Source organism: Miniopterus schreibersii (genome assembly GCF_964146895.1).
Source record: "Miniopterus schreibersii genome assembly, chromosome: 19".
In the NCBI taxonomy this organism is placed as follows: Eukaryota; Metazoa; Chordata; class Mammalia; order Chiroptera; family Miniopteridae; genus Miniopterus; species Miniopterus schreibersii.
Window position 1 is genome coordinate 19,570,389 of NC_138119.1, and position 19,428 is coordinate 19,589,816.

Here is a 19,428-nt window from a genome sequence, read left to right on the forward strand (position 1 = left end):
CGCTGCTGCTGAGAGCCCCTGATTCCCCCATGGCTTCCTTTCTGTTTCTTCTATTTTGGTTCTGTGTCAGGAAATTATAGTTATTTTGTTACGCCTTTGTCTTCCACCTACTAGACTAGAAGCTTCAGGAGGGCAGGAACCATAGTGTCCAACACAAAGCAGGTGTTCAATGACTATTTAATGAATGAGCTCAGTATAGTCTGCAGCCCAGATGATTAAAGTGCTCTGTAATAAGGAAAATCAGAGCTTTCTGGTTAATCATATTCAACAAATGCATTTTATACTGTCCAATAAATGGAATAGAATTGTACCTAACCCCCTCTTAGGTTACCAAAGAAATAGTAAGTTAGGAACCTGTAATAGATATATTATTATGAATGTCACTTGTATTATGCAATTTCATAAAAAATTCCAGCTCACAGAATGTTAAAAAATAAAATGCCTTTATTAATTTTCAGACAAATGCTTAATAATAATAGGCTTTATGGACTACACCAAAGTATTCTCCACAACGGCTTTAGTATCCTGTTTCCTGAAATAGTTTCCACTGATAGAAATCATAATCTCTTCTGCTGTGGAACTCAAAACTGGATTTATGATCCTAAATGGAACTTAACTACCAACTAATAAACTTTGACTTAGGGCAGGAACTTACCAGGAATTTTGCAAGCAACCTTAAGAGGCTAAAGAAGCTGTTAGCCCCATCCAGTAAAGATTCTAGGAAGAATCTGCATAATGTACTTAATAATATATGTGAAAGTTTATGAATTAAGTGTCAGGTATCAGTATAACTTCCAGTTAAATCACCTTTTAGTCATTCATCAAGTATCTTTAAAAGTGATGAATTGTTTAGCAATGTTAGAGTAGTTTGAGATTTTTCTATTTTTAAATAAGACTTTTTAATGTTTTTCCCCTTTCTAATATTTCCTAGAATGACCATAAGATCAGCCTTGTATGGAAGAGATAGGAGACTTAACTATTAAAGTTTGCTCTTGAAGAAAGATACATAGCTGAGATTCTTTTATAAAAATGTTTTTAGTTTTTTTGTAAGAAAATACATGATTTTAGTATTACTTTGTCAGATGTTAATCATTTTATGTATTTTGTTTCTTTTTGAAATTCAGGCTTTCATTAAAGATAGAACCAGGGACAAGCACACCACGCTCTGCTGCCTCCAGGGAAGATTTAGTAGGTCAGTGCACAGTTTTCTCTCATTACCAGCAATAAGTCAGGTAACCTAGTAGGAAAGGATATGCTCCAAAGTATGTAAGTACTTAGCACATTTTATATTGCATCCAAAGTTTACTTTGACTATTGAAATATATCTTTTTTTTTTTTTTTCTGTTTGAGTTTTGTTTTTGTTTTGGTTTTTAATCAAAAAGTTGTTATTTGTAGGTTGTCAGTGATGTACAAACAGATATTATGACTAATCAGGGTAATCCAGGAAAGTAGGTACCACAGACAGAAAATAACAGGTAAGGGTTAGAAATATCTGTTCGTTTATTTATTTATTTAAGCAGAATACACTGTCCTAAGCAAGGAATGTTAATTACATTAGAAATTTCTGTGATCAAGTGGAAAATTCTACTAATTTGAATGATTATAGAAGTCAGTTTTAGTGAGTTAATTTTTTTAACACTGGATCAAGTGCTGAAAATATTAAAAAATAGTCATAGTCCCTTAATTTACCTGTTGCATTATAATAAGGATGTTACATCTATACCACACATAGGCAAAAATGTAAAATTGAAGAGAATTATTCATTATTTAAGAAATCATTGGTAAGTACCTTTTTTAAAAATTCCAAACACAGACCTTGGTAACTAGCTTCATATGATTGTATGTTCTAAAAAATGTTTGAAGAGCCATCTAATAATATATGAAGGAAGCGAGGGAGCAACGTGGCTGTATTTAGGGGCAAGAGGGTTCCAAGCAAAGGAAGACATTTCAGCCTAAATCTCTTAAATTTGCTCTTCTTACAATGGTGTTTTGCCAATCTGTGTACTTCTGAGTTCTTTTTTTTTATTTCCATAAGCTTGAACAGTGTCGACGTAGATTTAAATTCTTACTTGAGTGTTTGGCCTGCCCTACACATCTCTTATCTGAAAGGAAGCTGTGAAAGTAAGAGTAAAGAAGCCGAGTATAAAACTAAACAGTAGAGCAGTGAGCTGGGGATCGGAGACCTGAGTGTTCAGTCTGGGTGTCATCTGGGGCTTGAGACCCTGAGCCCAGCTCCTCTCATCCTGCCTCCTCTGTCACGGGGGAAATATTTACACTTCCTACTTAGTGTGTCAGAGAGAGAGAAATCAGTGGATTTTGTACGCTTTGGGATTTTGTGTTTTAAGACTTAGAAAAGAACTTTCTCATGTTCAGTCAATTAAGTGGAATTAACATATCTTAAAATTTAAACCACATTTTATATTTTTATATGAAAGGATTAAAATAGAACAATCTTTTGAAAATTTCTCGCTCCCTCTCTCTTTTTAAATTGACCCTTTAGGTCCTGAAGTGGGATCTCCACAGAGTGGAAGAAGGAGTGTGGCCGCTGAGGGAGCCTTGTTACCACAGACACTGCCATCCCCTCGGAACCTGATCCCACATGGACATAGGAAGTGCCATAGCCTGGGTTACAAGTCAGCATTTTTCATTTTATCTTTCCAATTCTTAAATTGTTTTCAGTTGGATTTACTTTCTGTTTATTTTATTAAATATAAAATAGTGTCCTCGCATCTTTTTTTGTATACAATAGTATTTCTCTGATTCAGTAAAATGTCTTGTTTGCCTAAAAGCATTTATTTCTTCCTTTACCTTAATTTGGAAATGAGCTTTTCCCAACAGTGCTTTCACATTTGGGGGATATAAATGAACATCACAGAGCATCATTATAAATAAAGTCAGGCAAGCAATATACCACTCTACTTTTAAATTGCAAGCTTTATTTGTATCAGGACAGTTACTGCTTGTCTTAGCTAAAATAAGTCTCCATAAATTAAGGTTTATAAAAATTGTTCTTTTTATTCCTAAATATGAAGAATGGGAAATGGTTTTATGTTTCATTTCTTGAGCTTTGCAAGATTGTTTTTTCAAAACGGGGCTGATAGCACACCTTTGCCATGATTTTTGTGAAAATTTAATAGCTATTTTCCAAAAATGAATGTGAAAACAATTTTCTAATGGGCAGGAGACTTAAAGCATTCTCTGTTACATAGGTGGATATGGCCTGGTTTCCTAAAATAATTTCCCTAAACTGTTAGTTTGAGGCCTTCGTGGTAAAATCTGTGTGTTCATTAGTATGAGAATTCAGAAGTTCAGGATAGTGGGTAAATCTCATTTCTTGGATCTTTATATTGAAATATCTTCTATATCCTGAATTAGTAACAGTAATGAGTATTTTTCTTTTGTTTCTAGTTTCATTCATAAAATGAATACAGCAGAGTTTAAGAGTGCAACGTTCCCAAATGCAGGGCCAAGGCATCTGTTAGACGATAGCGTTATGGAGCCCCACGCACCATCTCGAGGCCAGGCTGAAAGTTCTACTCTTTCTAGTGGAATATCAATAGGTGAGAAATATTTCTCTGAGAGGGTTCCAACTTATTTAAAATGTGGCTTTTCACAAAACTCAGCTGGAAAAACATCATTAACCCTACTACATATACAGAAAATTTGATGAAAGCAAAGTAGCAGTTAGACATAGGATCATCTTAGTAGTAGTACTGAAGTTAAGAATTTGTGATGGTGCCCTGGCCAGTGTGGCTCAGTTGATCAAGCATCATCCCATTCACTGAGAGGTCCCTGGTTCGAAGTATGCCATGGACTCCTAAGAATTTCATAATTATGTTGGTCTTAAATTATGAAAAACCTGGTAAGGAAAAGTGTGCTTATGTCATTGTCTGGTCATACAGAAGTTACTTATTAACATAATGAATTTGAGCTATAAGTAGATACACAGAAATGTTTTATGTTAATTTGCTTTTTGTCAACTGTATTTCAATATATTATAAAATAAATTTAGCAGCAATAATATTAGAATAAAGAATTAATATATGGATGTTCACCCACAAAAAACATGATTCTCATTTTACAAGCACAGTTGAAACTATTTTTAAAGTTAAAAAACTCAAACTGTAATTCTGATGTTTAAAAAAATGGAATAACTTGTGATTTTAGGTAGCAGTGATGGTTCTGAACTAAGTGAAGAGACCTCATGGCCTGCTTTTGAAAGGTAAGAAAAATTGTCCATTTGAACTGCTCTGAGGTTTTTGTTTTTGTCTGTCTAAAAGTATATGAATGATATAATTCACCTATGATCATATGAATTTTAAGAGATAATATTTATCACATGTCTCTAAGGGACTATTTGAGCTTCCTGCAAGTGGCAGAAATTAGAAGTTGACATTTAAGTCTGGAATTGAGTCTTATACCTTATAAATACATGTTTGTTTGGTGGCTTGACACTTGTATATGAATTTTTTAGTACATTTAAAATTATAATTTAAAAATAATAAATAATCATGGTCAATGTATCTACTTATGTGTTGAAAAGTAAAATTATTTCCTTAAATTCTGGTTGACAAGTAATTTAAGGCATTTAGGAGAATGGTCAACTGCCTTCTCTACTACTTTGTCAAGGGCAAAATGACTAGTAAATTTTAAATTATATTGTAAACAAATCAGTTTGAAGTTTGAATTTGAATTGTCATCAACTCAAAGTTTGCACAGAGCACACAGATTTATACTGAAATACTATGCCATGCTTTCTTCTTCCCTTTTGTTTTAAGCTCTAAAAGCCATCATCAGCCTGCAGCAAATGTCATGTTATATTGATCTTTTAAGTAAGATGACCTTAAACATGTAGCTAAACAGTGCAAATAATTTTTATTTACTTAATGTTCAGTAGGGCTTATATTGTCTTTGACCATTTCAGTTCTGACATATTTATACTTATAAGACACTTGACTCTTGACCAAAGTAATTGCTCTTTTTTGTATATAACTAAGTTACCTAAGTTTCTAAGCAAGAGTGTCGTTCAGATTGAATTTCGAATGTCATGTTAAAATTGATGGAATTAAAATATTTAGTTACCTATCTTTGTATCAGTGACTTTTAATAGAAAACAATTATACGAAATATATACTTAAAATTAAATTATATTTGAATTTTGTTTAATTGGGAAACTATGTCGTTGTTCTTGATGATGCTTTATAAAGAATTCTCACCATTATGTGATGAAGATTTTACTTGGAAACCCAATATGTTAAAGTACTCTTAAGCCTTTCTGCACTATTGGTGCTCCCAGGTTTCGTTCTCTTTGTTTTGAGGTATTCTTAACAATTTGTTTTTGCATATTATTTTTCTTCCAACTTTTGCTTTCAATCTCTTTATTTGGGTTTGCCTGAAACGGGAAAAACACAAGAGTTGCCTGCGGCGGCATATGCTGTCTGTACAGATTGTCTTAGCTGTTTCCCTCTAGAAAGCATAATACCATCATATTGATTATAGTGTGTGTTGTAATCTTTAGATAAAAAATATCAATGAACAAAATTGTCTCGGATTGCTTGAGATATTAGTGAGTAACCAGAGTGGTGTGGGTAACCTGTTCTCATCCCCACAGGTTATTTTCAAAGACAGTGTTTGACCGTATTACATTCACATCTCAAAACAATTTTTTTATGGCAAATGTTTTGCTTCGCAAACATTTGCAGCTAAAAAAATGTACTGTACTCGTGCCAAGTTAAATCAGTGGCTCTTGAAACATTCTGAGAGCAAATTAATGCTGCCCAACAAGATTCAGACTCGAAATAATAATAAATGAATGAAGAACTGGGATTTAAAATACTACCTGTAGATAATGAACTTGAAAGTACTACTCTGAATGTTAAACATGCCATTTTCTGTTCTTAATTCCTAGAGAGACATCAAATATGTTGCTGCTTCAGTTGCTAAAATAATGCTTTTTGTTTTAAATATTATTTATCAGTGCACTACTTTTGGCTTTTCCCAGGCAAAGAAGTATCAGTGTCTATGTGTGTGTTTATTTTCTTTTTTGTTAAGTATTACATGCCATTTTGGATAAATATTAGCTCTTACTATTTTTATCACTTACTAGCTTTATTATTTATTTCAGTTCATATGGAAATAAAATAATGCCTTTATTTGTTACTCAGTTTACCTTTTTTATTAGTTTTTTTGGACCTAATAAAAAGGGTAAGGAGGAAAATAATAAGGTGTTTTGACAACACTAATTTTAAGTTTACTGGCCACATTGCTTTTAGGTGTCTTCATAGGGACATACAATAAAAATGAATTATTTATATGAATCCAGGTGTCATATTTAAACTGGAATCCAAGAACTGGAATAGAAATAGAAGGGATTTTTAAGTATTTTTCAGGTTTCGTTAGTACCTGGTTATAAATGGCTCTTTAAGTATTTTAGCTAATTTGTGAAAGTGAATGTATATGTAAATGTATGATGTGTGCTAAGCAGCTATAACTAATTCTAGCATCACTAGCAAAAGAAACAAGTTTTTGAAATCTATGCTGCATGCTTTTAAAAAGAAACAGGAACAATCACATACTAATCTTTCGTAAAACTTAGAAAGCTTTATTACACGAAGGAATTATTATGCTGTTCTAGGTACTGATGATGTTTGTGTGAATTAAAGTGTATGTAATGTATACAATTTATAATGGAATCCAACAGGAACAGATTGTACCATTCTCTCGGCCCGATGACACGAGTGGCACGAAATGGCTATCGAAGCCACGTGAAGGCCAGCAGGTACCATTCCCCTGCATTCGGGCCACAGAGCTCCCCCCTGGTGGTGGTGATTGGCTTACATGGGTGTGGTCTCACAGTTTCTGTTCTTTCTCAACTAATTGGTTTAAAGACTGACAAAAATGCCTAGAAAACTTTCCAAGATTTAATCCAGATAAACTTGAATCGCTATTTCTAATGCTGCTGATTACTGGATGAGCAATACAAAGATCCACGTGCAGCCTCATTCAAAGGCTACAGCCAGAGAATTTATTTTGCTAATAAGCGTACATTTTATTTGCCCTTTGAGAGAACTTTTTTGATAAACTACGGGTCCTGAATTTAGACTAGTCTATTTCATTAAATAATACTTGTGTATTTAAATGCATGTTCGTTCCATTGTTCATCTAGATAAGCTGAGTCCTCTTTCTGCACTGTCCTAGCTGCAGAAGAAAATAAGGCTAATCCACATTGATTCGAGGGCTATAGGTTAGTGTAGTGGTAAAGGGTAATCAACCAATTCATAATACAGCAAAAGAACCAACTTTAGAAGTGAACTTACGTCATTTCGATGGTGTCTAATCTCCTTTTGTATACCTCCCTGAAAATAAATAGCCCTAGCCTGAAATTTCTAATGGTTTCTAGGCTTTTAAGTCACTTTGAAGACACCTAAATAATCATAAAGGAATAATTTGGCAAGCTTCAGTTTTCATCACTGTTGTAGGAATTCTGCAGCTCAAATCGGATCACCAGAGAATGACAAATTTTTATTAGTGTGTGTGCTTTAATTGACTCATGTAGAAATTACTCTTGTTTTAAATATAGGACCTTAAATCAGTTGGGGAAAGATATTTAAATGTTTGGTTATTTTGTAATGGTTTTCTTCAGATATATGGAGAGGAAATCTTTGGAGTTAGGCTATAATCGAACACTTATTGCAGAAAGCCAATTTTTAAAAATATGTTTTTAGTGCTTTTTACTACTTTCACTTATTTTAGAATTAAATTAATTGTGGGTTTTCTTTTTTCTTTTTTTCCTTTTTGAGCTTTTATTATTTTTATTTTGAGTTTTATATGCTTAAATACTTTTAACAAATAGAATCCTCATCTTTCCTACCAGGACTTAAAGTTGCTAATGGGGGAAAAGTTTACAGCAGTGACGCAGTGTGGCATGTTGAGAAGAAGAAAAGTCTTAAATCTTTCATTTAATCTTTACTAAAGTAAATTACCCTATTCTTTCTAAATTATACTTGCTCAGATATGTAATAAAGTGTGTATTTTTAACCATCTGCTGATTTAATAACTTCCTGATTAACTTTTGTAGCAGCTTATAAATTTCAGATCAATAAACCTTTATAATTGTGTCTTCTCATTCTGAATAAAGTAATGAAGTTTTGAAATAAAGAATAATTACATTTCATTTAAGTACCTACTTGATAGCTACTATACGCAAAAGCTCTTACCTGTTTTTTTCTTTGTTTCATTATTATAGTTCTGCAGAATCAGAAGATTTGGCGGTACACTTATATCCAGGAGCTGTTACTATCCAGGGTGTCCTCAAGAGAAAAACCTTGTTAAAGGAAGGGAAAAAGCCTAAAGTAAGATTTTGTCATATTATATTTTAACATTTAACACTTCTGAAAATATGTAAATGTGTATAGGACCCTAAAAAACATGAAGACAATTGAAATAAAACCAGGTACATAGTACACTTGAAGTAATTTAAGGTACACATTTGCCTCACCATGTTTTTGTTGTTGTTTTTTAATTTAAGTTTAGGAAAAATAGAGAATAGAAAGTCACAACCCTGAAATGGAATTCAACCAGTTATGGGGTTTTTTTGTCAGTTCTAAGTTAACTTGGTAATGCAGGTTTGTTTCCCACATGAAACAGAACCCAGATATTAAACATCCTCCAAACCATAATTAAGGAAAAAAAAGTTTGGTGAAACAAAGCTTTTCACATGTAACTCGGAAGTAGGTTTCACCAACAGCAGCACAGTAGTTTGATGATTAAAGAAAGATTTTTTTCTTTTCTCAAATAACAATTACACCTAATTTGGAATAAAAACTTTTATGCATATCTCCACTTAAAGTTTTTGAAGATAAGGAGCTGCCTCTTAAAATATAAAAATTGTTTATACCTAAGTGGTCTGATTTTTGCTGCTTACATGGCAGTCCTGAAGCTACACTAGACCAGCTAGTGAACTAAGAATCGCACGTCACCTGAGGCCTTACCGCACCTGGTGTGCTCCAGATGCCAGGAACAGAGCAGGCGCTTACGTCCTGGAGCTGGCGTTCCAGTGAGAACCAGCCCGTAAAGCGAGGAGAGGGCATGGACTGTGGTGGGGTGAGGAGAGTTGTCACCATAGCGAGGCGAGCATCTGAACCGAGGTCTGAGTGAGGAAAGTGAGTTAGCCACGTGCGGATCTCGAGTTCAGGAGACAAGGTGACCTGTGTAGTTGAAGCGCTGAACGTGCAGTGCAGTAGGTGGAGGAGGTGGAGTCAGGGAGAGGCTGGGGCTGCTTGACGATGTATTGGATGTGACGCGAGAGAGTAGGCGTGATGAAAACTTCTGGGTTTGGAACCGAGCTGGGTGAGCGTTGGGGACATTTATTGAAATAGGGAAAGTTGAGGGGTTTTTTTTGAGAGGGGGCAGGTAAGTCTTGGCCAAGTTCAGTTTGGTGTACTTATCAGACTTAGAGTGGAGACGTCAGTTTGGCTCTTTAAACGGCACAGTTCAGAAGTTCTGCAGAGGAGGTAGGATTTGGGAGTTATTAGCATGCAGGTAATATTTGAAGTATGGGCCTGGTGAGACAGACGGTCTATGAAGAAAGTGTAGCTGGGGAGAAAAGATGGTCAGATTAACTAGTGCTAGGGTTATGTCAGGAGAGCAAGTGCTGAGATACAGTATTTGGAAGGGAATGGGTATAGTGCTAAACCGTGGGGTGCAGACTAAACATGAAGAAGGGAAGGGGGACATGGGATGGGGAGCCCGGGCAATACTAGATAATATTAAAAAGCGATAGGATTCTTGGTGAGATGCATAATTACCTGAATGGAAGGACTATTCAGTAGAGTATATTAAGTGGAAGTGATGGGAATATTTGAGTTAGAGATTCTAGAAGTGGTACAGCTCTGAGGTTGGGCTGATGGCTGAAGTGGGCATAGCTAAGGATCGTGGCGCTGAGAAGGTGAAGAGATGGGGAAGCCAGCGGCATTTTAGTCATGTATTCGTGTGTTCTCTCCAGGTGGCATCTTGGACAAAATATTGGGCAGCTTTGTGTGGGACACAACTTTTTTACTATGCAGCTAAATCTCTAAAGGCTACAGAAAGAAAACATGTAAGTATTACTCCTAAATCATTGGCATAGTGTCACAGCCTCTTCATGGTTGTAAAGAAAGTTGTCCTGGTCGGGCCGGGCGGCTCGGTTGGTTGGAGCGTCCCGAACACTAGAGGGTGGTGGGTTCGGTCCCCAGTTGGGCGTGTACTGGAGGCAATGGATTAGTGTTCGCCTCTCTCTCCATTCCTCCCTCACTTCCTCTCTCTCTAAAATCAATACACATATCCTCGAGTGAGGTTTAAAAAATAATAATAATAATAAAGTAGTCCTCATGGAATGCAGCCATTTGAATTTTTTTCCATATTCTAATCCAGAAGCTCTTACCGCTTCCTTATTAGAATGTTGTAATGGAATTATTTTTATTTTGTAAGACCATTCCAAGCAGAGTCTTGGCATAACTTCCATATTTTGAAGTTTCTTTTTTGAATGTGAGTTTTTTTCCATTGCAAATGTCAAAACTGCACATTATAAATATCTGTCTTGGCATCAAAGCCTTCAAAGACATCAAGCAAGTGGGGTTTCTTGTTCAGAAAAAGGTTGAAGACTATTGCCTTGGAGTCTCGATTCCTAAAGTATAAAATGTGAAAAATCGCCAGCATCATGTAAAGAACTTTCCACCTCAGCCTGAGTACTTTCCCAGCAGTAAAGGGGAGTAACAGTCATGCTGGTGACTGGGGTCCGTTTTCTCCTGTGTTGTGTTACCTAAAAGAAGCCTCACTGCGCATTTCTCCAAATGGAGAATCTTTCTAGAAATCGTTTTTGCGAGCTCTTGTTTTTATATGCCAGTGATATATTTTTGAAAGGAAGGATAATTTTCCATGATTCATTAATAATAATCTCTGAGAGGAATTTTATTTCTAAATCATGTATTTTGTGGGGAAATGAAGTGGCTTACCATACCAAGGAAAAGTGAGCCACTAAAAAAAATTGAGTCTTTTTACTACTTCTGAACTTACCCAAATAACACTGCATAGCTCTTATTCTCACAGTTAGCCCTTTAATCAAACCAGAGGTGTGTAAGAGCACATTTTTGGATTAAATGAATGTGGGAAGTGCCGTAAGATAGCGTCAGCTTCCTTATGGGCCGTATTACCCACAGCTGTCCCTGTGCTGAATTTCATGGTAATCATTGCCTCGTGTTTCTGTAGTTTACCATGTTTCCTTAAACAACACATTGCTTCATTCTTTAACTGTACCTGAATAGAATCATATAAATTCTTAAGCACTGGCTTTTTTATTCACTGTTAGGTTATCATTGTTTAGATGGAGTCCTCGCATTGAGGTAAAGGACTATTTTTTTTATTTCTGGTCAGATTAACCAAAATGACCACATACCCAACAAAGTTACATTAGTTTCACCGAAATAGTTTGCAGATTAATTGCTCTGGTCAGCATTGTTATACTCAAAGCGGGGAAAGTCGATACAGCTCAATTAAATCCTGTCTTTGTGTGCAGTTAACTTTTCACACAGCCGTCCTGAGATACAGGGCTGGGGTTCACTTAGTTGGTGACAATGAGGAAGTAGCTGTTCAGAATGAAACGGTGTTTTTCTAACTTTAATTATAAAAAAGCCAAATTAGAGAATTGTTAAGTTTATCATCTACCACGTATGTTAAATATTTTTCTGTGTTTGGTGTTGCCACTTACTAGTAACATTATCATGGTTTGGGTTTTTAATTATATGAGGTTTCTGATAATATATATGAAATGTTTAGAAATTAGAGCATAGTGGGTTGTGAGGAAATTAAATCTAGTACCAAAGAAATGGACTATATTCTTCATCTTTTTCGTTAATACTGTTAAGATTAAAGAATTCTGAGAGCAAGATAGAGGGTATGGAGACAGGTCCATGTTTGTATTTAGTATATATTTTAGGATAGAAGAGATATGGTACATAATAAAAGCAATAAAGGAAAAAATATTTTAATTATCAAGCAAAATTTAAGTAGAATTGAAAGAAAATATTGGCTATATGTAAGCAACAGATAAAGAATTAAAATCTTTTTTTGTTGTTGTTGCTGTCAATCCTCACCGGAGGATATTTTTCCCATTGATTTTTAGAATGGGTGGGTGGGTAGATGGGAGGGAGGGAGGGAGGGAGAGAGGGAGAGAGAGAGAGAGAGAGAGAGAGAGAGAGAGAGAGAGAGATATGGATGGATGGATGTGAGAGACATATCGATTGGTGGCATACCACACTAGCCTCAGCCAGGGCCTGGGATCGAACCTGCAACCCAGGTATGTGTCCTTGTCCGGGAATCAAACCCACGACCCTTCTGTGTGCAGGCCGATGCTCTAACCACTGTGCCACACCAGCTAGGGCTATGGTGGTTTACTTTAATAATTTTTCTAAAGTTGAACTAACCTCACTTTCTTGAAATAAACCCAACTTAGCTGCTTTAATTGACTTCTGACATTAAATCAACCTCACATTTCTGGGATAAATCCAGTTTGGTCATCATGTATCAGCTTTTTTATACACTGCTAGATTCAGGTTGCCAATATTTAACTTAATTTTTTTTATTTTGTTCATGAATGAGATTAACCTAATTTTTTGTTCTTTTATAATAGCTCTATTTTGTTAATAAAGTATAACTTTAAAAAACTAGAAAAGTTAACAAGCATGCTAAGAATACATACATCCTAAGAATTAAGACATGTCTGCCCTGACCAATGTTGCTCAATGGTTAGAACATCCACCCTAGAACCGAAAGGTCATAGATTCAAATTCCCAGACATGTACCTGAGTTGTAGGTTCAATCCCTGGCCCTAGTAATGGTGCGCACAGGAGGCAACCAATGGGGGGGTGTCTCTGTCTATCTCCCCTCCCTCCCTTCCACTCTGAAAAATCCATGGAAAAAATATCCTCAGGTGAGGATTAACCAAAAAAAAAGTGTCTGATAGCACTACGGTTTATGATAATCATCAGCTTTAAGAGAACACCCCTATTACATTGCACACCTTAAACTTACACAATGTTATAAGTCGGTTATATCTCAATAAGTTGTGGGGAACAGATAACATCTCTCTTAAAATGCAGCTGTGTTTCCTGTAAGAAAGGGTGAGGGATAGCAAAGTAACAGACCAAACAGCATAGATCAACTTACCAGTCCAGTAGCAGAGCATACTCTTTGGGAATGGACAGTGGGACAGTTAGGTGTTGATGAAGAGCTGAAGCTGGGAAAGACCTGGAAAGTGGGAGAGTGTCGCCAGAGGTCAGGCTGAGGGGAAATGGAGTAGTAAAAGGCACTGGTGACCATGCCTGACCCGTACAAAGTCACAGATCTCATCTCTCACTGGGAGAAACTGAAGATTGTCCCTGAGACTTAAACTTTGCTGAGGGTGAGCCATCAAGATAACCATTAGTCATCTTTCTCTCAGTTCAAGTCAACATCAAATAAGAATGTGTCTGTGGTAGGATGGATGGTGATGATGGCTGATGACCCGGAACATCCTGACCTCTTCCTGCTGACTGATTCTGAGAAAGGTGAGTAGAGTAACCAGGGGATAAGGTCCTATGTATAAGTAACTTTCAGTAAGTCAAAGCCTAGTTTAACTGGGTTCATACTTGACTGAGGGAAGGTTTGTGTGATTTTATCTCTCAGGAAATATTTCTGTCACATAATGTATAGAAATGATACCAATATTTGTAGTTATCAATTAATACTTATTAATTGCTTATTTTCTTTGCTGCAGGGCCATAGCTTGAAACTAGTTCAAATACTCCCTAGAGGGCTAATAACCAGGGAGGGCGAAGGGAAGAAGGAAACTTGAGAATCTATGGCCCATTGTTGCTTTAAATTCTCAGTGGTTTGCCATATACACTTAATTTATACCCTTCATTTATACCCTGAATTAAACTGTTATTCTTAAGTTCTAAATGTGGCAGAGGTTTTCCTTTAAATGATTTTTATTCCATTACTTTTAATCAAATTAATTGCTTATTTGACTCAAAGCACTTTCCAAAGAAATATGATTTTAATTATAATACTTTGCTTATAATATATAGTAGAGACGTTTAGGAACAAAATTATTGGCTGTTGACCACGGAAGATTTTAAAGCGGATGTAACAAGTTGGAAGGTGGCTGTAGAATCACATACCTCCTGGCCCTGTCGTGCATATAGGGAGGCCTCAGGCCACAGTCAGAACAGGTTCTAAGGGGACTGCTGCTCTTCTCAGACAACTGCTGGCTGTTGATAAGCACCACAGGAAGCCAGCAAGGAAATGCCGTTCTCATCTGCCCAGAAACTTCCACACCAGCAGCTCACAGCCAAAATGAGACATTCCCTTTTAGGGGCTGTACAGTTATATTTTGACCTCTGTTTATTCAGAATGTATTTCATATCAACGTAGAGTCTGCTCTTAGGGTATTATGGTGGTGTAAGTAAAAATTTAAGCCAAGTATGGTGGGTGCAGAAAAAATAATTGTGGTCAACTTCATTGTAGAATTGCCTTCTGTTTACTTTGATCTGATGTTTGCATCTGAGTTCAGCAAGCAAAACAGTATTTTAATTTAAATAATTAAATATTCGTTCAGGACAAACCATTGCTTCTGAAAGGGAAAAGGTTCTCTAAGTGTTAAAATCTCAAAGAAAAGCTGTGTGATGCCTAAATATAGATTGGGCTCCTGGGCCATTGAATATAGTTGTAAAGGAAAGTAGCAAGTGGTAAGAATTGGGTAAGAAAAAGAACTTGGGTCAATGAAAAAAAGAAAATAAAGCTCTACTTAAGGCAGTCTATAGTACATGAATGCTTTCTTTTCTCAGTTTATTATCTTAATACATATAACCATATAAAAATCCTTATGTCAACATAAAGTTTACTAAATATACACAACACAGATGAATTTCTAGTTTTCTGAGAGTAAAAGGTGCCACCTCATATTTTCCCTGAAAGCCGTCAATAAGATACCTGATATCTTTAACAATTTTGACAGATATAACTAAAAACTAAAGTCATAGCTGATATTAGTGTTTGCTGATTAATCCTTGTTCACACTAAATAGCTAATGTCTAAGTATTAAACGTTTAGTGTTAAACCACTTTGGCCTGTAAACACTTCATGTCAACATCTGCTAATAGGTCATCTAAGCAATATTGAGAACCGATATTCTGTACCCTCATCCACACGTACAAATCTAGAGAAGCCAAACAATTTTATTTAGATATAGTTTACTCTAAAGAACACTTAAAGAGACAAAATGACTTCTCTTCCAACTCACAAACAGCAAAACAGTGACTTTCTGCATAAGTGAGGTCACACAAATGCAGCAGAGAGAACTCTATTTGGAAAATCGGGAGTTGGAGAAATAGGATTCTCCAACTGAGAACTCTAGTCTTGTTTTCTTTTGCTTTGGTAGTTGGCAGAATTATTATATGTTAGATTCCTTAAGTTTTTATTATTTTCCCCTTGTTTTTGATAATTTTAGGAAATTCATACAAGTTTCAAGCTGGCAGTAGGATGAATGCAATGCTGTGGTTTAAGCATTTGAGTGCTGCCTGCCAAAGTAACAAACAACAGGTGAGCGTTTCTCTTAACCCTCAAATAGCCCATAACCTGGGTGTGTATTTAAGAGTTCCAAAGAGAAGTAAGTAGACTACTTTTCTGAATGAAGTGGGAACAAGTCTTTGTTTTCATTCTTTTTTTGTTGTTGCTGCTGACAATAGTCAACAAGACGTGAAATCCGCATTTTAGTGAGATGGGCAATAAACAAACGAACAAATAACAAAATTTCAAATAGTGAAAACTGTACAAGAAAACAAAATAGAATTATGTCATACAGAGTGATGGGAGTAGAGACAACTTTAAATAAGTAGGAGTGAGTAGCAAAGATCTCCCTAAAGAGATGACATTGATATGAATGATAAGAAGGAGCCGGCGGGTGAAAATTAGGGGGAACAGAGTTCTAGCAGAGGGAACAGAGAGTGCTGCAATGAGCTTAAAGTGTTTAAAATAAGAAAATGTAGCCCATGCTGGTAGAGTATAGTGTGAGGCAGGGAATGTAGTTCTAGAGGGGTAAAAAATATGAGGCACTTCAAGTTAATAAAGTTTATTCTGATTCATCTTTATTTTTTCTGTTGACAACTTGCTGTGGGTTTCTGTGGTTGCAGTGAAACCCAAAACCACTTGGATTTTTTTGTTTTTATTTTACTGAAACAAAGGCTTTCAGCTGCAAAGGAGAATAAATCCATAATGTTGTTTTCCCCAAGCCCTGTTGCCGATTTAAAGTTGAACCACAAATTGGTTGGACAAAATAAACATGAAATTGATGTTTCACTCTCACATATCATAAAAATCAATAAAAAACCTTAAAGATTTTAAGGGGGTCAAATATATGGGGACAGAAAAAGATTTCACTTTGGATTGTAAACACACAATGCAATATGCAGATGATGTATTATAGAATTGTACACTTAAAACCTATATAGGTTTATTAACCAATGTCCCCCAATATATTTAATTTTTTTAAAGATATTTTAGGTGAGAAAGATTTTAACATTTGGACTCACTTAAAACGACAAGGAAAGATAAATAATATTTTGAAAAACAACTTCTAATGCTATCAGTTTGTGAATGGACCGACAGGGTATTGTGCTAAGTGAAGTAAGTCAGGCAAAGAAAGACAAATACCATATGATTTCACTTACATGTGGAATCTAAAAAACAAAATAAACAAAACAGAAACAGACTCAGATACGGAAAACAGACTCATGCCTGCCAGAGGGGAGGGGGATTAGGGAGCTGGTTGAAAAGGTGAAGGGATTAGAAGTACAGATTGGTAGTTACGTCATGGGGATGTGAAGTACAGCATAGGGGATATGGTCAGTAATATTCTAATAACTATATACAGTGCCAGGAGGGTCCTAGACTTATGGGGGAATCACTTCATAAGTCACATAAATGTTTAATCACAGGATTGTACACCTGAAACTAATATAGTGGAAAATTTTTTTAATAAAAATAAATAAATGCTATCATTTTTTAATGTTTATATTTTTAGGTTCCTACAAACTTGATGACTTTTGAGTAAATGCCTAAGAAAGAAGAGAGGTGAACTGTTGCTCCAAAGTGAGAGCGAGGACCTGATGGACGAGCGCCAGCTAAAAACCAATCCTGTGCCAGGGAGAGCCCAGGGCTTCCACCTCAGCCTCTGGAGTTCTGAACCGAAAAGCACTAATTCCCAGGAATGAAGTGAGACATTCCCAGAGAACCAACTGCAGTTGCGAAACAAACTGCCATGGACCACGCTTCTTATCTCTGAACTGACCTGTGGAAACCACTGCCTTAAAAGAACGGAAGGAAATCCAACACGAAACACCAAATAGTGTGTGTGAATCTCTGGCGGTGCTGTCTTGGAATAGATCGTAGCTCATTTGCATTTCTTTTACCTTCGTACTAATTTTGAAGGGGGAATCGCCTTTTTTAGATACACTTTCAGAAGGAAAAACATGTTTCTAATGGGTTACCTCAGGAGCTGGTTTTGAACCAAGGTGTAAAGATATTCTAATGAGCAGCATTCTACCGGCAGCCTCCCTGAGAATTTGCAGCACAAGTGGAGGAATTAGAAATGTTGTAATGTGAGTTGTTGAGACTTTGTTTGGGACTTTGGGAGGGTTTTTGTTTGGTTTTGGATGAGGGAAGATATTTTTAAACACTAAACTTCTGAGATTTAGTACTGTACGGGGAACACGACTTCCTGCAGGAGGTATAAAGGCCGAGTGTTCACGTGCCAGACACTCTTTCACATGGGCTCCAGAAAACGTGGTTGTTTTTAACTGGGTTTAGGTTAGGCTTCTGTATTAATTCATTGTTGGGCCACAGATCTGCTTAGTAGGGATTGTAATCCCTACCTAAACTTCCCTGGGATTTTACTTACAAGTCATTACTTTTTTTTTTTTTTTTTTTCCCCAATTTAATTGGATTATCTCTTCTATCAGTCATGGGTGATTTTTATCATCAAGGAGATAGGTTTTTTTCTTTTACATTGTTTACTGTGCACAATGCCAGTTTTTTTTAATTCTCTTTTTTTTTTTCAATATAAGATTTAGGATCACATTTGTTTAAAAGAGATTCCACATATGTATGTATGTATTTCATTATAAGGCATACAAAATAATTTCAAAAGGAAAAAGGTGAAAGACTGAGATTCTGGGAATTTCAAATATCAAGCCTCTCCTTATACAACTTTCCTTTATTGCAAAATGTTTTCCTGAAAACTACACACACACACACACACACACGTGTGTGTGTGTGTGTGTGTGTGTTTATATATATATCTATATATATAGATATATATATTCCTGCCATGAAACCATATTTTGTCAGTAATTGACCAAGCAGTTTTGTGAGGGCTCTTCTATGCAGTAATGCATTTAATATTCAAAATAAATGTTGATTTACAAAAAAAAAAGAGAGAGAGAGATTAAAGATAAGATGCCTTAGAATTTTAACAAAAAATGGCATTTGAACAAAGGCTACATGTTGGGTGTTATAAACTCAGGAGGTATCATAGGTTTTAGCAGAAGCCCAGAGTAAGAAACGCCTTCTGACTGATACCTTCTACTAGGCTTCTGTTACTTTGGGCCTCACATAAAATTTCTCACATTTGTGTTCTTAGAAAATGTACTTTTTTTTAATCATAGGAATTTCACTCTTGAATCCATGAAACTTAAATACAAAATATTGCCTACAGAATACTGTCCAAAGAGAAGTGGAAGAGCATTTTCTAAGCGCCGAGTTTTTCAGTTTAGATTTCTGTTTCGGAAGAATAGTAGGAGTTCAGATGTTTTTCTCATGTAACACAGTTAGAATACCATTATTTCTGGTTTCGTGGGAGGTGACATAGGCAGGAGGGCAAAGTGTTGCCTGTGCGGAATGATTTTTCAGTTAATGACCCTCCGAGCTGAACCCACGTTGGGTTCATGGAGAGACCATCTGCGGAGCAAGCAGTATTACTGTGTGGACCTTGCACATCTTAACTTTTGTTTTGCTTTTTTTTTAATTTCTTAATTTGTTTATTTCACTTCAGAAATAAGTGTTTTTAACAGTGTATGTGCTTTTTAAAAAATATTGTGGATGAGAACCCTGTGGATTTTTTTATTCTTACTTTGTTTGTCATAAATAAGCTAAAGTAGACATGTCGTAGGGTAACCACGTCTGTGAAGATAGGCACCTGGAAGTCAGAGCCTGATGTCAGTCAGTTTTGCCAAAGAGGGAGCTAAACTGGAAGATGTGTTTGATATTTTCACCTCTAAATGTGAATGGATGCCCGCACAGACTAAGAATAGTGTTCAGATTTGATAAATAGCCCTTACATCTGAAACTCTTTAACAT

General features: G+C 35.9%; 1 protein-coding gene across 2 annotated transcripts in view; it reads left to right on the forward strand.

The window, feature by feature from the left end:
• RALGPS2 (Ral GEF with PH domain and SH3 binding motif 2) overlaps positions 1 to 17,672 on the forward strand; it is a 104,230-nt gene extending 86,558 nt beyond the window's left edge. The window contains exons 12-21 of one of the 2 annotated variants that reach the window (XM_081121985.1): positions 1,125 to 1,192; positions 2,501 to 2,633; positions 3,409 to 3,560; positions 4,168 to 4,222; positions 6,701 to 6,778; positions 8,246 to 8,351; positions 10,004 to 10,096; positions 13,475 to 13,580; positions 15,524 to 15,615; positions 17,096 to 17,472. In XM_081121985.1, coding sequence (XP_080978111.1) covers positions 1,125 to 1,192; positions 2,501 to 2,633; positions 3,409 to 3,560; positions 4,168 to 4,222; positions 6,701 to 6,778; positions 8,246 to 8,351; positions 10,004 to 10,096; positions 13,475 to 13,580; positions 15,524 to 15,615; positions 17,096 to 17,125 — 913 coding nt within the window. In that variant the 3' untranslated portion in view covers positions 17,126 to 17,472. Of the gene's footprint in view, positions 1 to 1,124; positions 1,193 to 2,500; positions 2,634 to 3,408; positions 3,561 to 4,167; positions 4,223 to 6,700; positions 6,779 to 8,245; positions 8,352 to 10,003; positions 10,097 to 13,474; positions 13,581 to 15,523; positions 15,616 to 17,095 lie in introns of both variants that reach the window. The other variant, XM_081121986.1, reaches the window with a different exon arrangement.
• The last annotated feature ends 1,756 nt before the right edge of the window (positions 17,673 to 19,428 follow it).